The 21,404-nt window shown below is 40.9% G+C and overlaps 5 protein-coding genes; 4 read left to right on the plus strand and 1 right to left on the minus strand.

Moving 5' to 3' along the window:
• Positions 1 to 5,032: 5,032 nt before the first annotated feature.
• On the minus strand, positions 5,033 to 6,181 carry GSBLH_T00001502001 (uncharacterized protein; the record flags this gene model as incomplete). Its single annotated transcript, XM_013039916.1, has 7 exons — positions 5,033 to 5,242; positions 5,274 to 5,553; positions 5,585 to 5,685; positions 5,718 to 5,881; positions 5,912 to 5,986; positions 6,017 to 6,070; positions 6,103 to 6,181. The coding sequence occupies 7 exons, from the start codon at positions 6,179 to 6,181 to the stop codon at positions 5,033 to 5,035; spliced, it is 963 nt and encodes a 320-aa protein (XP_012895370.1).
• A 366-nt stretch (positions 6,182 to 6,547) lies between these two features.
• Positions 6,548 to 6,871, plus strand: GSBLH_T00001503001 (uncharacterized protein). XM_013039917.1 has 2 exons: positions 6,548 to 6,743; positions 6,776 to 6,871. The coding sequence occupies exons 1-2, from the start codon at positions 6,642 to 6,644 to the stop codon at positions 6,833 to 6,835; spliced, it is 162 nt and encodes a 53-aa protein (XP_012895371.1). The 5' UTR covers positions 6,548 to 6,641; the 3' UTR covers positions 6,836 to 6,871.
• A 137-nt stretch (positions 6,872 to 7,008) lies between these two features.
• GSBLH_T00001504001 (uncharacterized protein) lies at positions 7,009 to 8,693 on the plus strand. XM_013039918.1 has 9 exons: positions 7,009 to 7,062; positions 7,093 to 7,158; positions 7,190 to 7,260; positions 7,292 to 7,400; positions 7,435 to 7,662; positions 7,988 to 8,172; positions 8,201 to 8,260; positions 8,289 to 8,365; positions 8,399 to 8,693. The coding sequence occupies exons 1-9, from the start codon at positions 7,036 to 7,038 to the stop codon at positions 8,674 to 8,676; spliced, it is 1,101 nt and encodes a 366-aa protein (XP_012895372.1). The 5' UTR covers positions 7,009 to 7,035; the 3' UTR covers positions 8,677 to 8,693.
• Positions 8,694 to 9,892: 1,199 nt separating this feature from the next.
• GSBLH_T00001505001 (uncharacterized protein) lies at positions 9,893 to 11,606 on the plus strand (the record flags this gene model as incomplete). The annotated part of the gene is made up of 2 exons (XM_013039919.1): positions 9,893 to 10,864; positions 10,899 to 11,606. The coding sequence occupies 2 exons, from the start codon at positions 9,893 to 9,895 to the stop codon at positions 11,604 to 11,606; spliced, it is 1,680 nt and encodes a 559-aa protein (XP_012895373.1).
• A 255-nt stretch (positions 11,607 to 11,861) lies between these two features.
• Positions 11,862 to 12,102, plus strand: GSBLH_T00007018001 (uncharacterized protein; the record flags this gene model as incomplete). Its single annotated transcript, XM_013039920.1, is given in 3 exon segments — positions 11,862 to 11,869; positions 11,888 to 12,005; positions 12,037 to 12,102. 3 exon segments carry the CDS (start codon positions 11,862 to 11,864, stop codon positions 12,100 to 12,102), a joined length of 192 nt encoding a protein of 63 aa, XP_012895374.1.
• Positions 12,103 to 21,404: the final 9,302 nt, after the last annotated feature.

Consider the following 21,404-nt stretch of genomic DNA (forward strand, 5'->3'; position numbering starts at 1 on the left):
TGATGGAAGATCTACATCAATCATTTCATTCTTATTCATTCAATACTTTCAATTAATGTTGAGATGGAGAGAGAGAATGCAAAATCACCTAATGTAATGGATTGTAGATTTGGAAGATCTATGCATTATTCAAATATTCAATAGCAGTTCAATACCTTGAATTACAAATGGACAATAATAGAAATTGCTTGATTTGCTTCCAATTGTACCAATTTGAATCGATCGTAATTGTGGTAGATTCTTTAGTTCAAAGCTTCCTCCAAAATCACTGAAACTATATTGTCCAATTTGAATGGATTCCAATGATTCACAATTCCATATGACCAATGATTTTGATTTGTCATCTCCATAATCATTCTTTTTCTGAGTAAATGAATTCTTACCAATTTTGATGGTTTTCAATCGATTCAATCCATCGATTTTGTTTTTTTTCACATACGCAAAACTATTATCACCAATTTCAACAGATTCTAATAACGTGAATCGAGAGAAGTCAAATATTGTGTAATTTTTATCGTTACAAACTCCAGAAGGAACAACGATGGAAATGGAAGAAGAATTCATTGATTGGATATAGTCTTGACAATAAAGCCAAGAATAGAGTATATCAGTGACATCTAATATCAATATTACAGAGATACTTACTTCTAACAATTACACTTTTTACATTTTCGAACATATTAGGAGCTTCGATATATTGAAGCTTTGGCATATCTAAATACAATCAGTCTTCAATATTGAGAACTACTTTCTAATGTCGCTAGATAAGGATATTGGAAACTAAATCCTCTAAAATTGATTATTGATTTTAGATTTGGAAGATCTGTATTCAATTATTCGAATAATTCCATTCTTACTTCGCATTGTCAACGAACATGTTTCATTATTGTATTTTCCTTGAAGTGCAGACCAACCGAGTTGAATGGATTGCAATGATAGAAGATCTAAAATATATTTTTCTTTCATATTTATTCAATACTTTCCATTACTGTTGAGAAGGATCTTTGGAATGCATAATCACCTAATGTAATGGATTGTAGATTTGGAAGATCTATGCATTATTCGAATATTCAATATCATATCAATACCTCGAATTACAAATGAATTAGCATAGAAATTGTAAGAAGCACTTTCACTTGTCCCAATTTGAATGGATCGTAATTGTGGTAGATTTTTCAATTCAAAGTCTCCAGCATAATCACTGAAACTATATTCCCCGATTTCTATCGATTCCAATGATTCACAATTCAATATACGAAATGATTTCGATTTGTTGTCCGCCTTTCTCCAGTCCCAGTTATATTGCTTCAGTTGAGTAAATGAATTCTTGCCGATTATGAGTGTTGTTAATCGGTTCAATCCATCGATTTGGAATGCTGGCACTAATCCAAAACTATCATCGCTGATTATGAGTGTTGTTAATCGATTGAGTCCATCGATTTGGAATGTTGGAACTTCCCAAAAGCAATAATTGCCGAGTTCAATTGATTCTAATGATGATAAACTTGATAAATCGAATGTTGGTGAATTTTCGAATGTATAATCACCTAATGTAATGGATTGTAGATTTGGAAGATCTATGCATTATTCAAATATTCAATATCATATCAATACCTCGAATCACAAATGAACTATACCAGAAATTGTATGACCTACTTCCAATTGTCCCAATTTGAATGGATCGTAATTGTGGTAGATTCTTCAATTCAAAGTCACCAGCAAAATCACTGAAACTCCATTCACCAATTTGAATGGATTCCAATGATTCACAATTCAATATGTGGAATGATTTCAATTTATCATCTCCAAACCAATTCTTCACTTGAGTAAATGAATTGTTTCCGATTTTGATCGTTTTCAATCGATTCAATCCATCGATTTGGAATTTTGGAACTTTCCGAAAGCAATAATTGCCGAGTTCAATTGATTCTAATGATGATAAACTTGATAAATCGAATGTTGGTAAATCTTCAAATGCCCAATCACCTAATGTAATGGATTGTAGATTTGGAAGATCTATGCATTATTAGAATATTCAATAGCAGTTCAATACCTTGACGCACAAACGAACTATAATAGAAATTGTATGACCTACTTCCAATTGTCCCAATTTGAATGGATCGTAATTGTGGTAGATTCTTCAATTCAAAGTCTCCAGCATAATCACTGAAACTGAATTCCCCGATTTCTATGGATTCCAATGATTCACAATTCAATATGTGGAATGATTTCGATTCATTATTTCCATAATCATTCTTTCTCTGCGTAAATGAATTCTTGCCAATTTTCAAACTTACCAACTGATTCAATCTATTAATTCTGACTGTTTTCACGTTTACAAAGCAATTATCGCCAATTTCGATTCTTTTTAGATTCGGATAGTTAGACAATTCAAAAATAGTTACATATTTTCCATATCCTGATTCCACTATATATGATTCTTGCTTAGATCCTATTCCATGAATCCCTTTATTCAGATAATAATTAATAAAGTAGTAATAGAAAAGTATGACAAAAATCACTGCTACAATAACAGTTACATATCCATTCTCTAGTAGTTTCCTACACAATCTTGCTGTTTTCAAATTACAAATTACGCTTTTGAATCTACCTTTCCGCTCAATTGTCTTTCCATCCTTTCCAAATTCTTCGCTTTTATCTTTCCGTGGATAACCCAATTCAACACTATCAACAAATCCTCCTTCATACACTTTCTTACCATTCTTATATTCTATCATAATATCATCACGAAATTGTTTCAATAATGTTGCTTCCTTACCTTCTTTCCAAACACTCACACAACTAATCTTTCCATCCTCATAAGAATAACAAAACCCTTCACTATTTCCCAACTCATCTTTCTGACTAATTCGAATGATTCTTCCTTTTTCATCCATTTCTTTCCAATATCCCTTTCCCATTTCATTCGATGGTACTATATTCAGTTTCTTACCTTTCTTATAAAATCCATCAAATACCACGTTGCCATTTTCATCATATTCCTGCCCTCTTCCTTCTCGATATCCGTTTACAAAGAAACCTTTATAGAACAAAATACCATTTTTACAGAGTGTGCAAGGTCCTGAAGCGATTCCATTCACAAATGTCAGAGTTGCCATTAGAGTATTGTCCTGAGAAAAAATGCTGGACTCTCCGTCCATTTTCCCGTTTTTCATTGTTGTTTTGATAAGGCAACCTTCGTGAGGTTTACCCACTTCAATATGAGTTGGACCATTTGCTATTCTTCCTGACTTTATGGGAAACTGCTCAGAAACGTTGCATTCCCACCAATGGTCTTTTTTGTATTTTTCATTGCTAACTTCGTTTCTTATTGGTATTTCGATGTTAGTAACGTGAACAGCACCTTTTGATAAATAGCTCATTTACAATCAATAGGAAAATATTGTGTATTTCAAAAGGTGAAACGAATCTAATAGATCCTTGATAATCAAATAATATCTGTACATTTTGTGCGTTTCATTTATAACCACCCTTATTCACCCTATCTATACACTATCAAACTTACATTTAAAGAATAAATGGATTATAAGTGATAATCCGTTGATTCTTTCCTATTCTTAAGAGCTTTTTGTACATTTGTGAAAAACTCTATAACGTTCTCGGTATAGCGTTAAATATGAACACTACTTGTCTACGTCCCTTTCTATGTTGATGTTACTACCCATATTGTGTTTTCTTTGTTTATATTAAGAAGCATGCTATTCCACAAATCCTATGCGTTTAGCTACCATTTCTTGAAAGTTTTGATTAATAAACTACATTAGAATATATATAAATTGTACTTCCGTGCAATTGAATAGTTACTGCTCTATTGATTGAACAAGTACCCTGCTATTTGGTTTAATTTCAAAATGAAACAGGTTCTGTGCCCTTCAGAGAAACCCTGCTTTAGGTGAAATCCAAAACAAGTGAATTATAGTCTTCTCAATTTACCTGTAAATATGGTATTATTCCTTATACTAAGTTTCCAGGATAATCAATCTATTCAATGTGGATGTGATTTGTACCTTCAATATAATTATTAGTGATGTTATAATTAAAAATATACTTTTTTTGGTAACAGTACGTAAGCCTTATACTAGTTTTGAAAAATGTGATGCTTATATTCACATAACTAATATAGTCAACAATGTCCATTGTGATGATACTCTGGATGAGTAGAATTCGATTATGTGCATAGGCAGCATAATTATGTCAATTCTATGGAATTTTTTTGCGTGAAAACCGATTATCATGGTATATTATGAAATATCATCACTATTAATCTGATCGATGTGAATAATGATTTGTTTTGTCCATACTATTCTAGTCTGCAATAAGGAAATAAGTATATCACCTGTTACTGCTGTAATCAATGAGATTAATGCCGCTTCTATGGACTTTCAAAAACTCTGTTTTTGAAAGTGGAGTTATTGTTGTTTTCAGTATTGCAACTAAGTAAAGCCTTGCAACTTTATATAAGACAATGAAGCATTGAGGTCGAGTCGCTACGTGTGAATCATTTCTTGGTTATCAGAAAGAATGAAAATGTTGTTATACATTATGTGTGAAATCTATCATATTGATAATTATAAAGAGAACAATTGCTTTGCCCCCATTAACCCACTATAATGACAAATCGCGCTGTTTTTTTTAATGATTGATTGCCCAGTATAAATCAAGCTCGCAGTATTGTGTTACTATCTATTATCCTGGATGACCCTATCGATATCCACAACTCTTCGTTTGTTCTCCATGTGAGAAATACTCCTGACAATCAACGTGTAAATAGTGACAAAAGAATTCGAACTCTTCTTTGATTTTGTTTCTAATTTCAATGAGTTGTGCTTGTTGTACAAGATATAAAACTGTACCAAAACTCTATTACGTGTTATTGCGTTTTTATATTAGGAAAAGAAAACCTAACCACTTGACAACATAGATAGAGCAAACCACATTCTTAGTGTTATATTTCCTCATTCTCCCTTCCTAAACATCCCAATTCCGTTCGTCTTCTTCATCTCTCCCCCTTTCACTGTTTCCAACAAACACTCCACAATCTAGGAACACTCAGCGACGGCATATCGAACACCTCCAACACCCTCTTCAAGTACTTCCGATTCTCCATCGCAATATCCAGCGGCTTCTCCCGGTCGCTCGGCACTTCCACCACCTGTCCCTCCTCCTCCGCCTTCTGCCCCATTCTCCGCATCCTCTTCCTCTGCTGCGCCTGCACCGCCGCCTACGCCTCGTTTCCACGGTTCCACGCTTACCTGATACACCGGATCATTCGAAAACATCGGGTTCTCATACGCGTTCCCGTACGCATCCACCAACGCCGCGGCGCCGTTCGTGTTGTTCGTCAGCATCTTCACCAGCATCGCGTCCGTCGGTGGCGGCGGCTTGATGTTCGGAATCTCCGGCAGCTCGATGATCACGTCGTACTTCGCGTCTGTCCCCGACGACGACGTCGACATCCCCGACGTCTCGTCGTCGTGGAACCAGCGACGCGCTGCGGCGTAGCTCAGTTTGATTGGACGGCCGTTGATCACGCTAGGGGAAACGGGGAAACCGGGGAAACTACTAGCCGTTCATTTCTTTGAGAGCGGTTTCAGCTTCGTCGCGCGCGCGGAATTGGATGAAGCCGTAGCCTTTGCTGACGGAAGTGCCGGTCTCACGCATGATCTGAAGATGATTAGCAGGCAATTGAAGAGTACCTTGGCACCGCAGAAAGAGAGATATTTATCACGGAAGATCGTGTAAAGCTGGGTATCGGTGACGCTTGACTCCAAGTCGCCAATGTAAAGGCAATAATTATCACCCAGATTTAAATTTCGGCTGTTTCCACCAAAATTCAGGCGGAATGTGTATCCTGTGCCCGCTAATAGTTACAAAAACCACACAAGAAAACGAATGGGGCGGCCATTGTATCCGTTCAGTGCATGAATCGCATCTTCTTCGGTGGCAAAATCGATAAAGCCAAATCCTAGCCGTAAACAAGTTGAAAAGTGCAAACCGAGTGACTCGTTCGTTGTTCGATCTCGCATTAGCTTAATGGAGGAAAGTCCCTCTGATTCCTTAGCATAGAGATCAATTTCATACTCGCATTTCGCATCAGGGCGCATAAATAATCCTCTGTCCAATTTTCCTGGACATCACCAATCCACAACGTTCTGGACATAGTAAATTAGCAACAGACACAGAAATCGAACAATCCTTTGGAAAAATCGAAGTCGTGGTAAAAAGTGACTATTTCCGCGGAACTCTAAAATGAGAGTTGGACGGTGCCAGAATGCGAATGGAATGAAAAGAGACAAGAGTATCCATGTTGAATAAAACGGTGATATTCTATTTCGATTGTGTCGGCTCATACAAGTTAATTCTATTATTTATAAACCATCAGTTCGATGTGTAAGAGAAAGAGAAAAATCGATTTGAAATCAAATGGACTCTATTTCATAAATAACCCCAATAGTGATTCGATGATTATGAAATCGGGTCAAAACCGACACCAATAATCGATTCCTTTATAGATTTTTGTCCAAGTATAAAGATAAAGGTATGGATCGTAATATTTTGGTGGAAGGTGACGACTCCTATTGGTTGTGAAGCGAGGACTGTCTTGCTAATCGTTTTTTAGAATGGTTAAGCAAAAGCATCATACCGCCCGTAATCAGAGCATCAAGAACCACAAGAACGGAATTAAGAAGCCCCTCCGTCAGCGTACTCGCTCCATGAAGGGTGTATGTGGTTTTGCGGCTGTTTCATTGCCTAGGTTGATCCTAAGTTCCTTAGAAACCTTCGTTACTCGAAGAAGCACAACAAGAAGGAATAAACCATACTTTGACGACATACGAGGGACAATTTCTATTACCTGTTTGTTAGACACTTGTGAGTGATGGGAGGCAAAATTTACACGCAACTGAGTAGAATTGGAGTTGCTTGCGGTTCGGTCCTGTTTGTGTGGTGAGGAAATAGGAGTTTGCCAACTTTTTCTTTAAGTTTATTGTGAGTGTTTGCTGTTGTCATTCACAAATGCTGCTCTTTGTGACTCTTACTCAAGTATTCATTCCATTTTTTATTGAGGCACAGAGTTGTAATCTCACTTGTACCTACTGCGGTTCGGATGAGAACTACGAGGACATTGAGAACATTACTGTATGTTTGGGTAAAGAAGAGTGACCACTAGCTCGATGAGTACGAACGAGACACTCATCCAAAGGAAATGACTTACGACATTTCAAAGTTGGAGCCATTTAAGTAAGAATGGAATTTGTGAAATAATGGAAAGAGAGATTGAGGATCTGGCGATTTGCTTCTATGGTGGCGAGCCGTTGCTGAAAACGCGTGTGATTTATAAGATTATGGACATGTTCCCGAATGCTCGTTTCTGTTTGCAAGTATCTGCTGATGTTTCTGTGGGTCAATCTCTAGACAAACGCAACTCTGCTCAAAACCGTTAAGGAGGATTATCTAATGAAGATAGACACGATTCTGTGCTCGATCGACGGTCGTCCCGAAATCACGAATCGTTGCCGCGGTGCGAACACCTACGAGCGAATCCTTGAGAACGTGGAGTGCATCAAAGCCAAGGGCTACAGTCACGACTTGGTGGCGCGTATGACGGTGAGCGTGGAGCAGCAAGGCGATATTTACGAGGAAGTGATGCATATCAAACGACAATTTTGAAGTGAAGTGTGGGGTAGTGAAGTGAGTTGAGTTGATTTGTGGTGAATTGAGTTGAGTTGATTTGTGGTGAATTGAGTTGAGTTGATTTGTGGTGAGTTGAGTTGATTTGTGGTGAATTGAGTTAAGATGAGTTGAGTTGAGTTGAAAAAAGTTGAGATGAGTTGATTGCTTTGTTCATTGATTCATTCATTGATTCATTCATCGATTTGTGAATTGTTCATTCCTTGCTTCATTCCTTGCTTCACTCCTTGCTTTTGTCCTTTCCTTTACCCCACATCTCATCCGCGCTGGTTTCAAGCACGTTCACTGGCAATTGGATTGCAACTGGGACACTCCCGAGTCCCAACGCATCCTCGACTGGTGCCACTGGCGCGACACCTCCTACAACCCGGGCATTTCGCGCCTCGCCAGCGAGTTTGAGCGCGTTCTGCTCACCGAGCATCGCATCTTGCCGATTGCTCCATTCACAGGAATTCTCTATTCGTACCCTCCCAACACACTTTTCACATAGCTTCCTGCGCGGAGAACGCGTTACCGGTGTTCGCTGCGGCAGCGGAATCACGTCCTTCAAGTAGCAATGTGAATTGTGTTCCATGAAGTATCACCACGGGAGGCGGCGTGAGCAGCTGCCCGATCGCTGCTGAGTTGGAATGCATCACGTACATCCACAACAAAGGTGACAGATTCATCATGCGAAATTGATGTCCAGATTTCGATCCTAAAAAATTGCTGAATTCGGAGAAAGTGGGCGAGCCGTGCGTTTCATGCGATATTTTCCATGAGTGCGGAGGGAGATGCTTGTATGCGAACCAGACCAAGTGGTGGGGCGAGGAAGGCTTCCTGGAGGTCTGCAAGACCATTCGACACTTAATGGACGAAATGCATCGCATTCTGCCTGCTGTGCAGAAGGTCATTGAGGAGGGAGTCTTTACGGTGGAGGATTTCCACTATCCTACTTACAACAACAGCATCGAAGTCATTCCGTAAGCGGGAAAGGTCCTCTTGGACTGTTTGTTAGAAACGCTAGATTTTCGTTGTGACTTTTCTTGTTTTTTCGGGATTGAACTATGGAGAGTAGAGTTGCTCGAAGCGTGGGTAAAGTCGCTGAAATCCCTCTGCAGCTCAAACGAGCCAAGGAATCCCTCTCAAAGTTGCAGAGCCAACTCGCAAAAGCAAAGAAAAGTGTCGAGGAAAACGGCGAACGGAAAATTCAGGAGATGTCCATGCAACAGTCGAATGCTCTACGCGAGCTCGAGAATCGGATTCGCATGCAAATGAAGGAAGTAAATATGCTACAGAAGAGTCTGTCGTCGACGATGGCGGATGGAAAGGGTATAGCGTGTTTTAACGTATATGATTTGTAGCAGTACAGCACAAGGGAAGCAGTGGAGATAAAGACGCGTTCAAAAAGGGTTCGAAGAAAACATCCATTCCGTTTGGTTCTGCAATCATCAACGGAATCACCAACTCCAATCCTTCTCCTCCCAACAACAATTCCTCCGATCCCAAACCCGGAAATCCGAAAGACTCAGGCAAGCCAAGCCGCAAGAAGCAAAACGAGGGAAAGCCGAAATACGTTCCCAAAGACCGAATGGTTTTCCCTCCGTCCTTCTCCACATCCAACGCTCCGATCCCCGAAGCCGACCTGCCTCCCCTCCCCATCCAAATCACCGACACCATTTCCCTTCTGTCCTCCAATTCGAACACAAATCAGAACACTAACCAAAACACTAATCATAACACTAATCAGAACACTAATCAGAACACAAACCCGTCCTCCTCCTCTTCCAAACTCCCCTCTATCTTCTCTTTTCTTCACCCGATGAACGCAGACGAGTCCGCCACGCGGCCCGCCTCGCAGCGCCAAGCCGACTTCGATTTCAGCTCGCTCTCGCTCGATTTCAAAGCCTCCGCAGCGCGTTCCGCCGAATCCGAACCCATCAACGAAGATTCTTTCGGAATGGACGGCATTCTCGGCAATTTTGATTACGAAGACGAAGAAATTGACCCCTTCGTCGCTATGAAGCCCAAGAAAACCGCCACTACCGCTCAAACCACCGCGAAGAAAACCGCGGGAATCAGCTTGGAGGGGCTGCGGTCGAAGGCGAAAGCGAAAAACGAGTTCGCGCAGCTGTTCGGCGGCTCGGCGAAGAGCGAAGCGGTGAAGGCGTACAATGAACAGCTGGAGAAAACGCTCCAAACGATGGGGCTTTCCACGGTTTCCACGGTTTCTACGGTTTCTACGGTTGAGGGAGGATCGATGGGTGCTGAGAGTGGAAACGGAGAAACGGAGGGGGATGAGAAAAGAAGGGAGCTGGAAGCCAATTCAAAATCCAAATCAACCGGAAAATCGAAATCGAAATCGAAAGCAAAAACAAAAGCGAAGAAGATAATGACGATTACGAGCGATCTCTCGGTTCTGAACGTGTCCAAACTGTTCGGAATCCCCGTAAAGGAATGCATTGAGCGTTTGAAAGAGTACGAGCCGGACAGCGACTCGCCTCTTCATTCCAAAGATGATTTGGTCTCCACGGACGCCATCGAGCTCCTCGCCATGGATCTGGACATCGAAGTCCAGGTCAACAATCGATTCAATCTCCAGCCCACCAATATGGAGACGTCTCCTCCCGATCTCCCTTCTCGACCGCCCGTAATCGCGGTTATGGGGCATGTGGACCACGGAAAAACGACTCTTTTGGATCGTCTGCGGCAGTCCTCCGTGGCGGCACACGAAGCAGGCGGCATCACACAAGCGATCTCAGCGTTTAACGTGAAGCTGAGCAGCGACAACGTCATTACGTTCATCGATACTCCGGGCCACGCAGCGTTCACAGCCATGCGAAAACGCGGAGCCACTGCGACGGACATCGTGCTGCTGATCGTAGCAGGAGACGATGGCGTGAAGGAGCAGACCGTGGAGTGTTTGAAGCTCATTCACGACACAAAACTCCCGGTTGTGGTGGCGGTGACGAAGTGTGGAAAGAAAAATGTCGACAAAGACAAGGCGGTTCATCGCGTGGCCACGCAGCTGCTCGATTACGATTTGATCACCACGCCGTTCGGAGGCGAAGTGAACATTATCGGCATCGACAGCATCACCGGCGACGGCATCGAAGACCTCAAAAACCTTCTCTACGAAGAAGGCGTCATGCACGAAATCCGCGCCGATCCCAAAGTTCACTTTCTCTCCTCTCTCTGATGATTTTTAGGCTCCAGGCGAAGGCGTCGTTCTCGAAAGCTCCGTCCGATCGGGCATCGGAACCAATCTCTCCGCGGTGATTCGCTGGGGACAGTTCCACGTGGGCAGCGTGTGCGTCATCGGCGAGAAGTTCGGAAAGATCAAGCAGATTCTCCGCGACGGGAAGCCCGTCCGCGAAGGCAGGCCCGGAGATACCGTGGAAATCCGCGGGATTGAGTGCTCTGCGGGCAGCGGAGAGTGGATCATGGAGGTCAAGAACGAATGGGAGGCGAACAACGTCGTGCATTACCGCAAACGCCACGCAGCGTTCCTCGAATCCATTCAACAGCGTCGTTTAGGCCTCGATTCGCTTCTCTCCGACGCGCAATCCATCGCTTCCAACGCTTCCATTCTCTCTTCTTCCGCGATTTCAACCGACGCTTCCGCTTCGAAACTCATCCGAATCCCGCTCGTTATCAAAGCCGACGTCGATGGGTCCGTCCAGGCCATCCAGCAGCAGATCGAAGGGCTCAACGCCGATCTCCAAAACGCGCAGTTCGAAATCGTCACCGCGAATGTCGGCGATGTCAGCCAGGGAGACGTGGAAACCACACGCGACTGCAAAGGAATACTATTACTCTTCAACGCCAAGCTCAATCGTCGGTTTTTTCTAAAAAGATTTCAACGTAGATTCCATGCAGAAGCTCGTGCAGAGTCTCAAAATCGCCACGGTTTCTGACTCCATTATTTACTCGCTTCTTGATAACGTGCCGATTTTTGGAATTCCTAAAATCCAGCTCAAAACGAAAGCCTCGGAGTTCATGCCGATCGTGAACGCGCCGGTGACCGTTTCGACGGCCGATGTTTTAAAGGCAGATTTTTGGAATTCCAAATAACGGGCAGATTTTTGAAGGAAGTGAGAAAAGCCAGATCGCAGGGTGCAAAGTGAGCAGCGGCGTGTTGACGAAGCAGTCGCTTTTCCGTGTGCTTCGGAATGAGGAGGTATTTTTGGAATTCCAGAAATCAGGGGAAGATTGTGTTTAAAGGAACGGGGTTCAATTCGATTCGGCATTTTAAGAATGAAGTGGAGAGTATTGAAGAGGGAAAGGAATGCGGAATTCAGATAAAGGGGTTTACTGTGTGGTGTGGAGGAGGAGAGTGAGGTGTAGGACTTTAAAGAGGGAGATGTGATCGAGACGTATGAGTATAGAGATGTTCGCCAGCCTTTGAGTTGAATTGTTTGTTTGAACACAGGCAAGAAGCGAAATGAATGACATGAATGACATGAATGACATGAAGGAAGAGGATAGAACGTGGATGGAATAGATTTTGGGATAGAATATACAAAGGAATTGCTTTGGTTTGATACAAAGTGCCTCTCTTTTAATGTGAGGATGAACTGAAACAAAACTGTGTGTGATATTCAAAAATAGAATTGTATTTTCTAATTCAAATCAACTGATTTATAATTGTTTACTAACACAAACAATGCTTTGCTTTGCTTTGCTTTGCTTTTCATTCAACAGAAAAGAAAGCTCGTTCCATATATCACCAGTTTTATCTGAAGATTCTGGCAAGCGGATCGGCGACATCTACAATTCATGCAAATAATTCTTTCGCACTTATCACCGTCGCATTCCTTACAGCAGTAAACGCATTGCGGAGATCAACACGCGTAATGGAAGGGATATCTATGCACTCAACGAACGGGCCGAAGACAAACTCTCAAGATACACATTTCGCACAAAGCAAAAACCATACCAAATCGAATAGAGAGTTCTGAGACTCGGTAAATCTACGCGTGATAAAGAAAAAGAACAAGCCACTCTTCATAACCACTGTGCATTCTTCGCATCCCTTCCACTGCTGGAATGCATAATTGCCCACGGAGATATATTCCAAACTCGCAAGATCTATATTCGTTATCCACATTTTCTTTTTGTACTATTGAACTCGATAACAGGAGAAAACACAAAGTTCAACGCGCCGATATGCACCGTTTTTAAGCTCGGCAGATCTACAAGAATCAAAACCGCTCTCTGCATTCACTGTATAATCGGAAGTTACCAAAAGCGCCAACGTACGAATACCAGCGAACGTCCGTCGATCCAGTCTCAAGCGACTCCAACAAAGGCAGGTTTCTTATCTCAAAACCGCCCGAGTAATCGGTAAAACTGTAAGGACTAATAACGATGGTTTTGAGCTGCGCGCAGTTCTCCACCAGGAACGTTCGCGTGTTGTTAATCACTTGATTGTTTGGGTAGAGCGTGAACGATCGGAAGCCGATGTAAATGCTTTGCAGACGAGGCAAGCCGCCGATGTAGAACGTGCCCGCCCATTTTGCATTGTTGCCATCAACAGAAACAGACTCCAGCTTTTTGAAGTAGCTCAGATCGAACACCGATAATTCGGGTTGATTGCAACCGTAGCTCGGAATGTTCAACGCGGTAGAATTGATATTCAGCTTGGCTAAATACGAGCAGGCAGAGAAGCCGTCTGGAATGGTTCGGCTCTCCACGATTCCAGCGAGCAGCGCGTTCACGTCTATCAATGGTAAAGAACAAACGATCCAAACTTTCGATTTCTTGGATAATAACGTACTTCAACGCATCCAAAAGATCCACGTTGGAACACTTCGGGATGTCTACGCGTCATTCTGCTTGAAGAACTGCACTGGAAAGCGTGACATTCTGCACGGATGTGAACGAATAACCCAGCGACGTAATCGATTCCAACTCGAACAGATCTAATCGCTATTCATCCCTTTATTTTTGCATACTGCGCATGATCAACGAGCAAGATCCGCTTCCCCAGACGCCATACAAAGCATAGGAGCCAAGACGAACTGATTTCAATTTGGGCAGATCTAATTAAATCATTCATATAATTTATCGATAATACTGTCCAGAACGGTGGTGAGAGAAGTGGAGAAGGAATAATCTCCCAATTCGATCGTCACCAAATTCGGCAAATCTAACCAATCATTCAAGTTACTAAAAAAAAGACTGAAGATGATGAAGGAACTGTAATAGAAGTTATACGACGTCACGTTAATGCATCCAATCATGATGATTTCGAGAGAAGGAAGGTTCACCAACTCGAAGCCTCCCGCATAATCAGCGAAACTATTCGGACCGATTTCGATCGAAATCAGCAGCGTGCAGTTCACGATCTGGAACGATCGGTTCTTATTTTCCTCGAAATTATCGTCTGTCTGCGTGAAGGAATTGCTTCCAATCCGCAAGTATTCCAAATAGGGAAGATCGATCAGTCTGAACACGTCCACATATCGGAAACAACCGCTTCCGATCGTGATGAAAAAGAGTCTTTCCGTGTTCTCAATGGAGAAGTGCGTGGAGTTCGCAAAGGCCCGATCTCCAATAACGATCGATTTGAGGTTGGGCAGATCTATTCCGTGAAGTTGGAAGAAAAAATCGTACTGACAATGATGAAATTGCTGAAATAGAAGTTGTAGGAAATGTAATTGATTCGTCCGATCACGATGATTTGCAGCGCTGGAAGGTTGAACAGCGTGAATTCGCCCGCGAAATCGGAGAAGCTGTACGGCCCGATCTCAATGGAAATCAGCATCGTGCAGTTGACGATGCGGAAGGATTTGGACGTGTCATTTCCATAGCTGTCGATCTGCTGAGTGAACGAATTGTTTCCGATGGTGAGATAGCGAAGATGCTCGAGTCCATTCAGCCAGAATCTCCTGACTGTATGGAAGCAGTAATTGCCGATGTGGAGGAACACGAGGTGCTTGGAATTGCGGATCGAGAACTGCTCGGACTCCGCAAACGATCCGTCTCCAATCGAGATCGTTTCTAAATTGGGCAGGTCTACGCAATGAGCAAACTAATAAAAAATCAAAAGAACCGATGATTGTGAAGGAGCTGGAATAGAAATTATAGGAAGTGTGATTGACAGATCCAATAATGAGGCTTCGAAGCAAAGGAAGGCTTTGCAGGACGAACGGTCCAGCATAATCCGAGAAACTATACGGTCCGATTTGAATCGAAATCAGATGAGTGCAGTTCACAATCGAAAACGACTTGGCAGTATCATTTCCAAAACTGAATAACTGCTCCGTGAAAGCATTTTGCTCAATTAAAATGTGCGATAAAAGCGCGTGGTTTCGAATTGAAAAGGTACTCACGTTCTGAAAGTTGTTGCTTTCAATCCACAAAAACATCAGATCGCTGAATCTCTCTGTCAAGAACGAAACATAACTCTCCTCATTGCACGCATTCTCTTCGATATGAAGAATCTGCACCGAATTCTCCAAGCTGGAAAACTCCTGACACGTCGAAACTCGCGTCTCTTCAATAATTCCTTTTGACACGTGGAAGAAAACGTCCCTCGACGTCGCTTCTCGCAGCGAGATTTTATCGCTCGTTCCGAACTCGCTTTGAATCACAAAATAGGAGTCTTCGTTCCATCTCTCCTCCCATCCATCCAACACAATCCGCATCATATGAGGCTCCGCACAGCCCTCAAAAACATCCACACTGTTTCCCTGATAGACCATCGAAACAATCTCAACATCTGCATAACCGGAGAAGAGCGTTAAGATCTCAGAACTGTTAGGACTCAACCCGTAATATCTTCGAATCGAGTAATACGTCAATCCTTCGTCGCACGTCAGCGGAGTTGGCGCTTCGGTTGGCGGTTCGGTGGTCGGAGGAGTGGAAGTTGGTGGATCCAAAGGCTCGAGAAGAATGTCTCCTTCGTGACCCACATTGCCTTCAATCGTAATCTTGAAGTACATCACTTTCTCGAACGGCAAATCGACTTTGTACTGGATTTTAACGATGCCGTTCAACGCAAAATCCACCAATTCCATTCTCGTATCGACGTTGATTTGAATCAAAACCAGCGTGTGAAGATTCCACAGAGATCGATGCCGAACGCTCACGATCTTCAGCAGAGGCGTATTCAACACGAACTTGCCGATCAAATCCATCAATCTTCGCGAAGCCGGCAATCCAGAGAAGCAATTTTCTCCAATAATCAGCTCCTCCAGAAGCGGCGCATTGATCTCAATAAACTGAACATTCGCACATGTGTTATCCTCAAAAACAAGAGAACGTAATTCCGGGAAGTCGAATCTCATCTCCGTAATCGTATTGAACGATCCTTGCTTGATCACGATCTTGGTCGCCCAGGATGGAATCAATCCAAGCGACCCAACCGAATCATCCACGACGAATTCCGTCGAGATCGGCTCGGCCTTCAGCGAGAACGCATACCCAGCAATCCCGGCATAATTCGCGTTTGTTTCGTTCGCAATCACAGGCAGATTCATTTCGATATTCTCGCACGGCACCACATTAAACGTCACAATCCATTTCTTTTCATCGAATCCTTTCACCACGCCATACAAAGAAGGTTGGTCAGTAGCTCCAGTGTAAATCGCATCGCCCGTCACGTCGTTCACCGTCTTCAATCGCACCAAATCCAGCGCCAGCAGCACGATCACCGGCTTTCCTTCCGCCACAAACCGCTTCAATCCGCTCGCGTTCGGCGCCTCATTTCTCTCCACTTCAAAATAAAACTTCGGCGTTTTCGCGGAACAAAGCGCCTCCATCGACAGCTCCGCCGCCGCCGCTTCCGTCATCAATCCCTTCTCCGCCACAAACGCTATTAAATCCGCGGGAGACACGTCCTTCGCCTCCACTTCCAAGCTTTCTTTTAAGCATTGCAGAACGTACAGCAGCGAAAACTTCTCTTCGATTCCTTCCTTTCGAAGCGCCGCCTCCGCAGCCAGAACCAAAGCGCTCGCCCACGACGTCGCCGCCGAATTCGGCGATGAAAACGCAGCCGTTCCCGCGGTAATGTCGCGACCAATCACGTTGCTGGGAGGAGAAACCGCGGGGAATTGGACAGGGTCGGCGTAGGAGCCGGCGCCGGAATATTTGACTCCGAGATCCATCATTTGGAGCAAGGCTTGGTCTGGGAAGTCGGAGAGAATGGAGAAATTCATTGGATAGTTTCGATATTCGGCTTTTGTTTGGATGTCGAGACATGATTGACGCCAGTCTTGGAAGTGAAGGCTATGGGTGGATTGGGGGGTTAGATGTTACTTTTTATAGCTGTCTAGGTCGGTTCCCCATTTTGAAGGGTAGTTTAGGAGGTAGTTCAGATAATCATGATCATCGCAGTGAAGGGCTACAGAGGTGTAGACAGCCTGGAGGAAGACAAAGAGTGCAAGAAGTGCTCTCATACGTAATAATAATTTAACAGGCCAAACGGAGTAATCCACAACAGCCAATAGAATTAAATGTAAGCACACTTTCCATCTCAAATTGCATTTTCGTTTTTTGAATCCGATTTGCTATGGAATTGATAGAAATAAGCGAAGAAGGCAGAATAAGAATCTTCAACGAGATGAATTCACATTCTAACTGTTCATTGAAACTCGGCAATAAGTAGGCAGGAAGGAAAGAAATTTTCCAAATACCCAATACTCATATATATATGTATAAGTTTTCAAAGGAGGTGTTGAGAAGGTTCATTGCTGTGTCCCGAATAAATATATAGGCTTTCATAGAGTGAAAATAGTCGTGCAAACAAGTGTTTGCACGCAATTAGCTCAGCCGAAGAATACGATTGAAATTTCGCATAATGGAATAAATAAGGGCGTAGAAACAATTTCCAAAGCTATTCTCGCATCTGAAAGATGCTTCGCACTATTGGACATACTAACCAAAAATACAATACCATGAAGGTGGGAACCAGTTCTCGGTAAAATAATATAAGAACTCTGCGAAGATTTGCAAACAATCATACACAGGGGATGTGAGTATCAAAGAATAGTCTTTTCAAGATAATCTACTATTCAATTGAACAATTCACAATACTACCTATAAAACAGCTCAGAATTACAAATGCACCATAATCACGAACAATTTCGATTCCTAAATTTACCACGCTCTATTGATGATAAAGGAACCCATAAATAATGTACTAATATCCTCAGCTTGATTTCTTTCTGAACACAGAAACACATATTTGTGTATTCTGTGATAACTATATAATATTGCTTTACCAATTCTGTTTTATGTGTGGGGTTTGTTTGAATCAAATTGTTTGAGAAAAGTAATTTTCATTTCAGCGGGCTCTACAACGATAATGTTCCACCAGTGATGCTGAATACTTTCGAAAATGGTTGTGAATGATTGATTGAAAGCCATTTAACCCAAGACAATGTGTAGAAGTGCTGGGAGATCGTGTGATAGGGAGAATGAAATGAATTGATCTATTTTGGATAACAAGCGAGTAATAGACGAAATATGAAGAATCACTGTTAATAGAACCTATGGGAATAGACTGCAATGCTGGTAGGTTGCATAATTGAAGTCGACCATAATAATCATAGAAACTGCATTTTCCTATTTGAATGGATTCTAATAGTGGTAAACATAGTATATGAAATGAATAACGGGTTACAAGTCAACAAGATAGTCTGGGTGGAGCACGATTCGCTTCTGATTATCAACCATTTCAACAGTATTTTCCCATCGAAATGGAAAGAACTTACTGTGACAGAACAACTGTTACCAATTGTAATGCTTTCAAAATCACACTGTGACGGTATATTTGTACGAATAGAAAGATCCCAATAATGATTAAATAATCAATCTTTCAATTTAGTATAATAGAATATGCTGTGATATCATAACTCCACAGCACTCGTTGCAATGATTATGTATATGAGAATAGGAATAAAAGGCAATATTGAAATCACTGGAAAAATGCAAATCACAAAGTTAATGACTTGTATCATAATAAGAGAAATGTAGGAATCGATACACTAGTAAACAATGAATAAACAACAATTAAATTAAGAAGAATACTATAGCATGCCACATTATATGTTAAAATCCATTTGTTCAATGTCACTTAAATTTGACTTCCATACAATCATATAATTATTCTCTTTCTTTCCGGTATCCATTTTCAAATCGACCTTCAAAATACAATCTTCCGAGCTCATCATACAAAGTATAATGATTTGCTGCAATTCCATGATTAAAGTCGAGTTTAGCTTCAATAACTCCATCTTGATTCAATATCATTCATTTTCCATACAGTCCACCATTCTGGACAACAATAGGAATATTACATCCCTAGTGAGGTGGACTAATATCAATCGTATATTATGAGTCGATAATGAAATAGATTGAAAAAGAACTGATGAGCAACATTGAGAACCCAAGAATGACCTCGATTGATGATCTTAGTTTCCTGAACAAAAACTGCTGATGATTCATTGCTTTCATTGTCATAATTTTTATTTTTGAATAGTATTGTAAGCAAGAAATCAGTGAGTGATTTGATAATTAGGAGATTCATAAAATTCTATTTTCAATAAAACCTACAAATCCTTTTATTGTATCTAGATAACTAGACAATGAATAGTATATGTGCAGTACAGAATAATATATATTCCTGCTTTAATATTTGGTGTTGGTAGGATATATCAATGGTACAATCGAAAAGAATTCTTAAAATGGTATTTTACAGAATCTGTAGAAATCTCCGTTTTCACCCTTTATCATATTTACTAGAACAACATTCGACTTTAAATGGTAACAAATTGTAACCCAACCCAATTCCACACAATTATTCTTTGATACTATCCTTATGATACAATGCTACAGTATTAGGATCATAATAGAGTAAGTAAAGACAACCTATTTGTACAAGATCTGTGAAAATACCAACATAAACAGAAATGTGAGTGTACTTTGCTTATTGTTGTGGTATTTCATAATAATCATATCAACAATATTAACAAATTATATATCAAAACTTAAATTATCGGATTCTTGGACGAGTTTAACACATTGGTATCAATTTTGTATACGCGCATTATGATAAATATTACTCCACGATTTCAATACATTGAACTATACAAATCTTCTATAATTAAAGTCATTAGCGAATGTGGTTAGTAATGGCCTATCAAGCAAAATAAAATTATTATTGAATATAAGGTCGATGGTTCACACACAAGTTTCCAATACAATATGGAATATTGGTGAAAGTGAACAAGCGAACATAAAACAAAAAAACGAACGATTCCAAATATAAATTACCCAAGTCTACTTGTTAATAATACCATGCGAAGTGAAAGAATACTATGGAAGTAAAATACTTCGGGGTAAAAAGTGGAAATCTATTCTTCTTTTAGTATGGTCAACAATTTACATTGTATACATATAGAAATATCACTCATAATATAGATTCATCAAAACAACACAGGGAATCAAGGTATTTACTCAACGATTACACTATCTCTCAAAAGAAGATCATTTCCATTAATGGAGCGGAATATGAAGTAACCCTATATCAAGGAGATCATTCCAATGAATATTTGTTGAGTGAAATGAAAAATGGTAAAGTTGAAGGTCGATGTCAATTATTCAATCGTGGAATTTTGATTCTTGCATGGATGATGAAAAATGGTAAACGAATGGGTGGAGTGACAGAATATGAAAATGGTAAAGCATTACAAAGAGAGAACTGGGATTCGATTGTTGGAAATGATGGAAATCGAAGAATGATCGAAAATAGTAAAGAAGGATTGATCATGACAATTCGATGTAAGCGTAAAGGTGAAAATGATGAAGAGAATGATGATGATATGGTGATCTATCGAGGTGGATTTGATGAAGAAATGAATCGAGATGGTTATGGAATCGAATATGATATAGAAAATGATGGTAAAGAGAAGATAGAAGGATATTGGTTGAAAGACAAATTGATTCGAATGATTCGTGAATTTGATGTTGACAATAACCAAATGATCGAATACGCTGAAGACAATGATGAGAAGGGAAATGTGGGAATCTTGAATCGAATTCCAATCTATATAGGAGGATATAGTATTGAAAATGGTAAATATGTACGAAATGGATTGGGATATTTGATTGATGAAGCTAGTGGAACAGCAATTCGTGAAAGTGAATGGGAACATGGTTTAGAGAAGAAACATGGAATTGACTTGTATGAAGGTTGGTATGTGAAAGGAATGAATGAAAGTATTCGAAGTGTATTGAAGAATGAAAATCCAAGAGAATTGAAGAACGATAATCCATATATAATGAAGAATGATCATGGATATTTAGTGAAGAGTGAGGATTTAACAGAACTGAAGAATGAAGATCAAAATGAAAGGAAACATGATGATCCAATTGACATAATGAAAGACAATCCAAGAGAAATGAAAAGTGAATCACTTGTGAATGTGCCTATGAAACGAATGGAAATCCACAATAGTTCTGAATTGAATGAAATGGATATGGAAGTGACTGAATTGGTGATATGTTCGAATAGTTGTAATGACTTGAATGAATTGAATTTGAATCGATTCAAATGGTTGGAATCAATGGAAATAGGTGATGATTGTTTTGGTTCAGTGCAAACGTTGAAAATGGATGGATTGAATCGATTGAAAAGTCTGAAAATCGGCAGTAATTCATTTACGGAGAAAAAGAATTGGTATGGTAATTGCAAATCGAAATCATTC

Source organism: Blastocystis hominis (genome assembly GCF_000151665.1).
Source record: "Blastocystis hominis, Singapore isolate B (sub-type 7) whole genome shotgun sequence assembly, scaffold_11".
Classification (NCBI taxonomy): Eukaryota; class Bigyra; order Opalinata; family Blastocystidae; genus Blastocystis; species Blastocystis hominis.

Excerpts from the sequence above, each read along its gene's own strand:
- GSBLH_T00001504001 (XM_013039918.1), top strand. The coding sequence starts at position 7,036 with ATGCTGCTCTTTGTGACTCTTACTCAA. Across the intron at positions 8,173-8,200 it reads TTCACAGGAATTCTCTATTC|CTTCCTGCGCGGAGAACGCG; the intron begins GTACCCTCCCAA and ends CTTTTCACATAG. Across the intron at positions 8,366-8,398 it reads CACGTACATCCACAACAAAG|ATTTCGATCCTAAAAAATTG; the intron begins GTGACAGATTCA and ends ATTGATGTCCAG.
- GSBLH_T00001503001 (XM_013039917.1), top strand. The coding sequence starts at position 6,642 with ATGGTTAAGCAAAAGCATCATACCGCCCGTAATCAGAGCATCAAGAAC. Across the intron at positions 6,744-6,775 it reads GTACTCGCTCCATGAAGGGT|GTTGATCCTAAGTTCCTTAG; the intron begins GTATGTGGTTTT and ends TTCATTGCCTAG.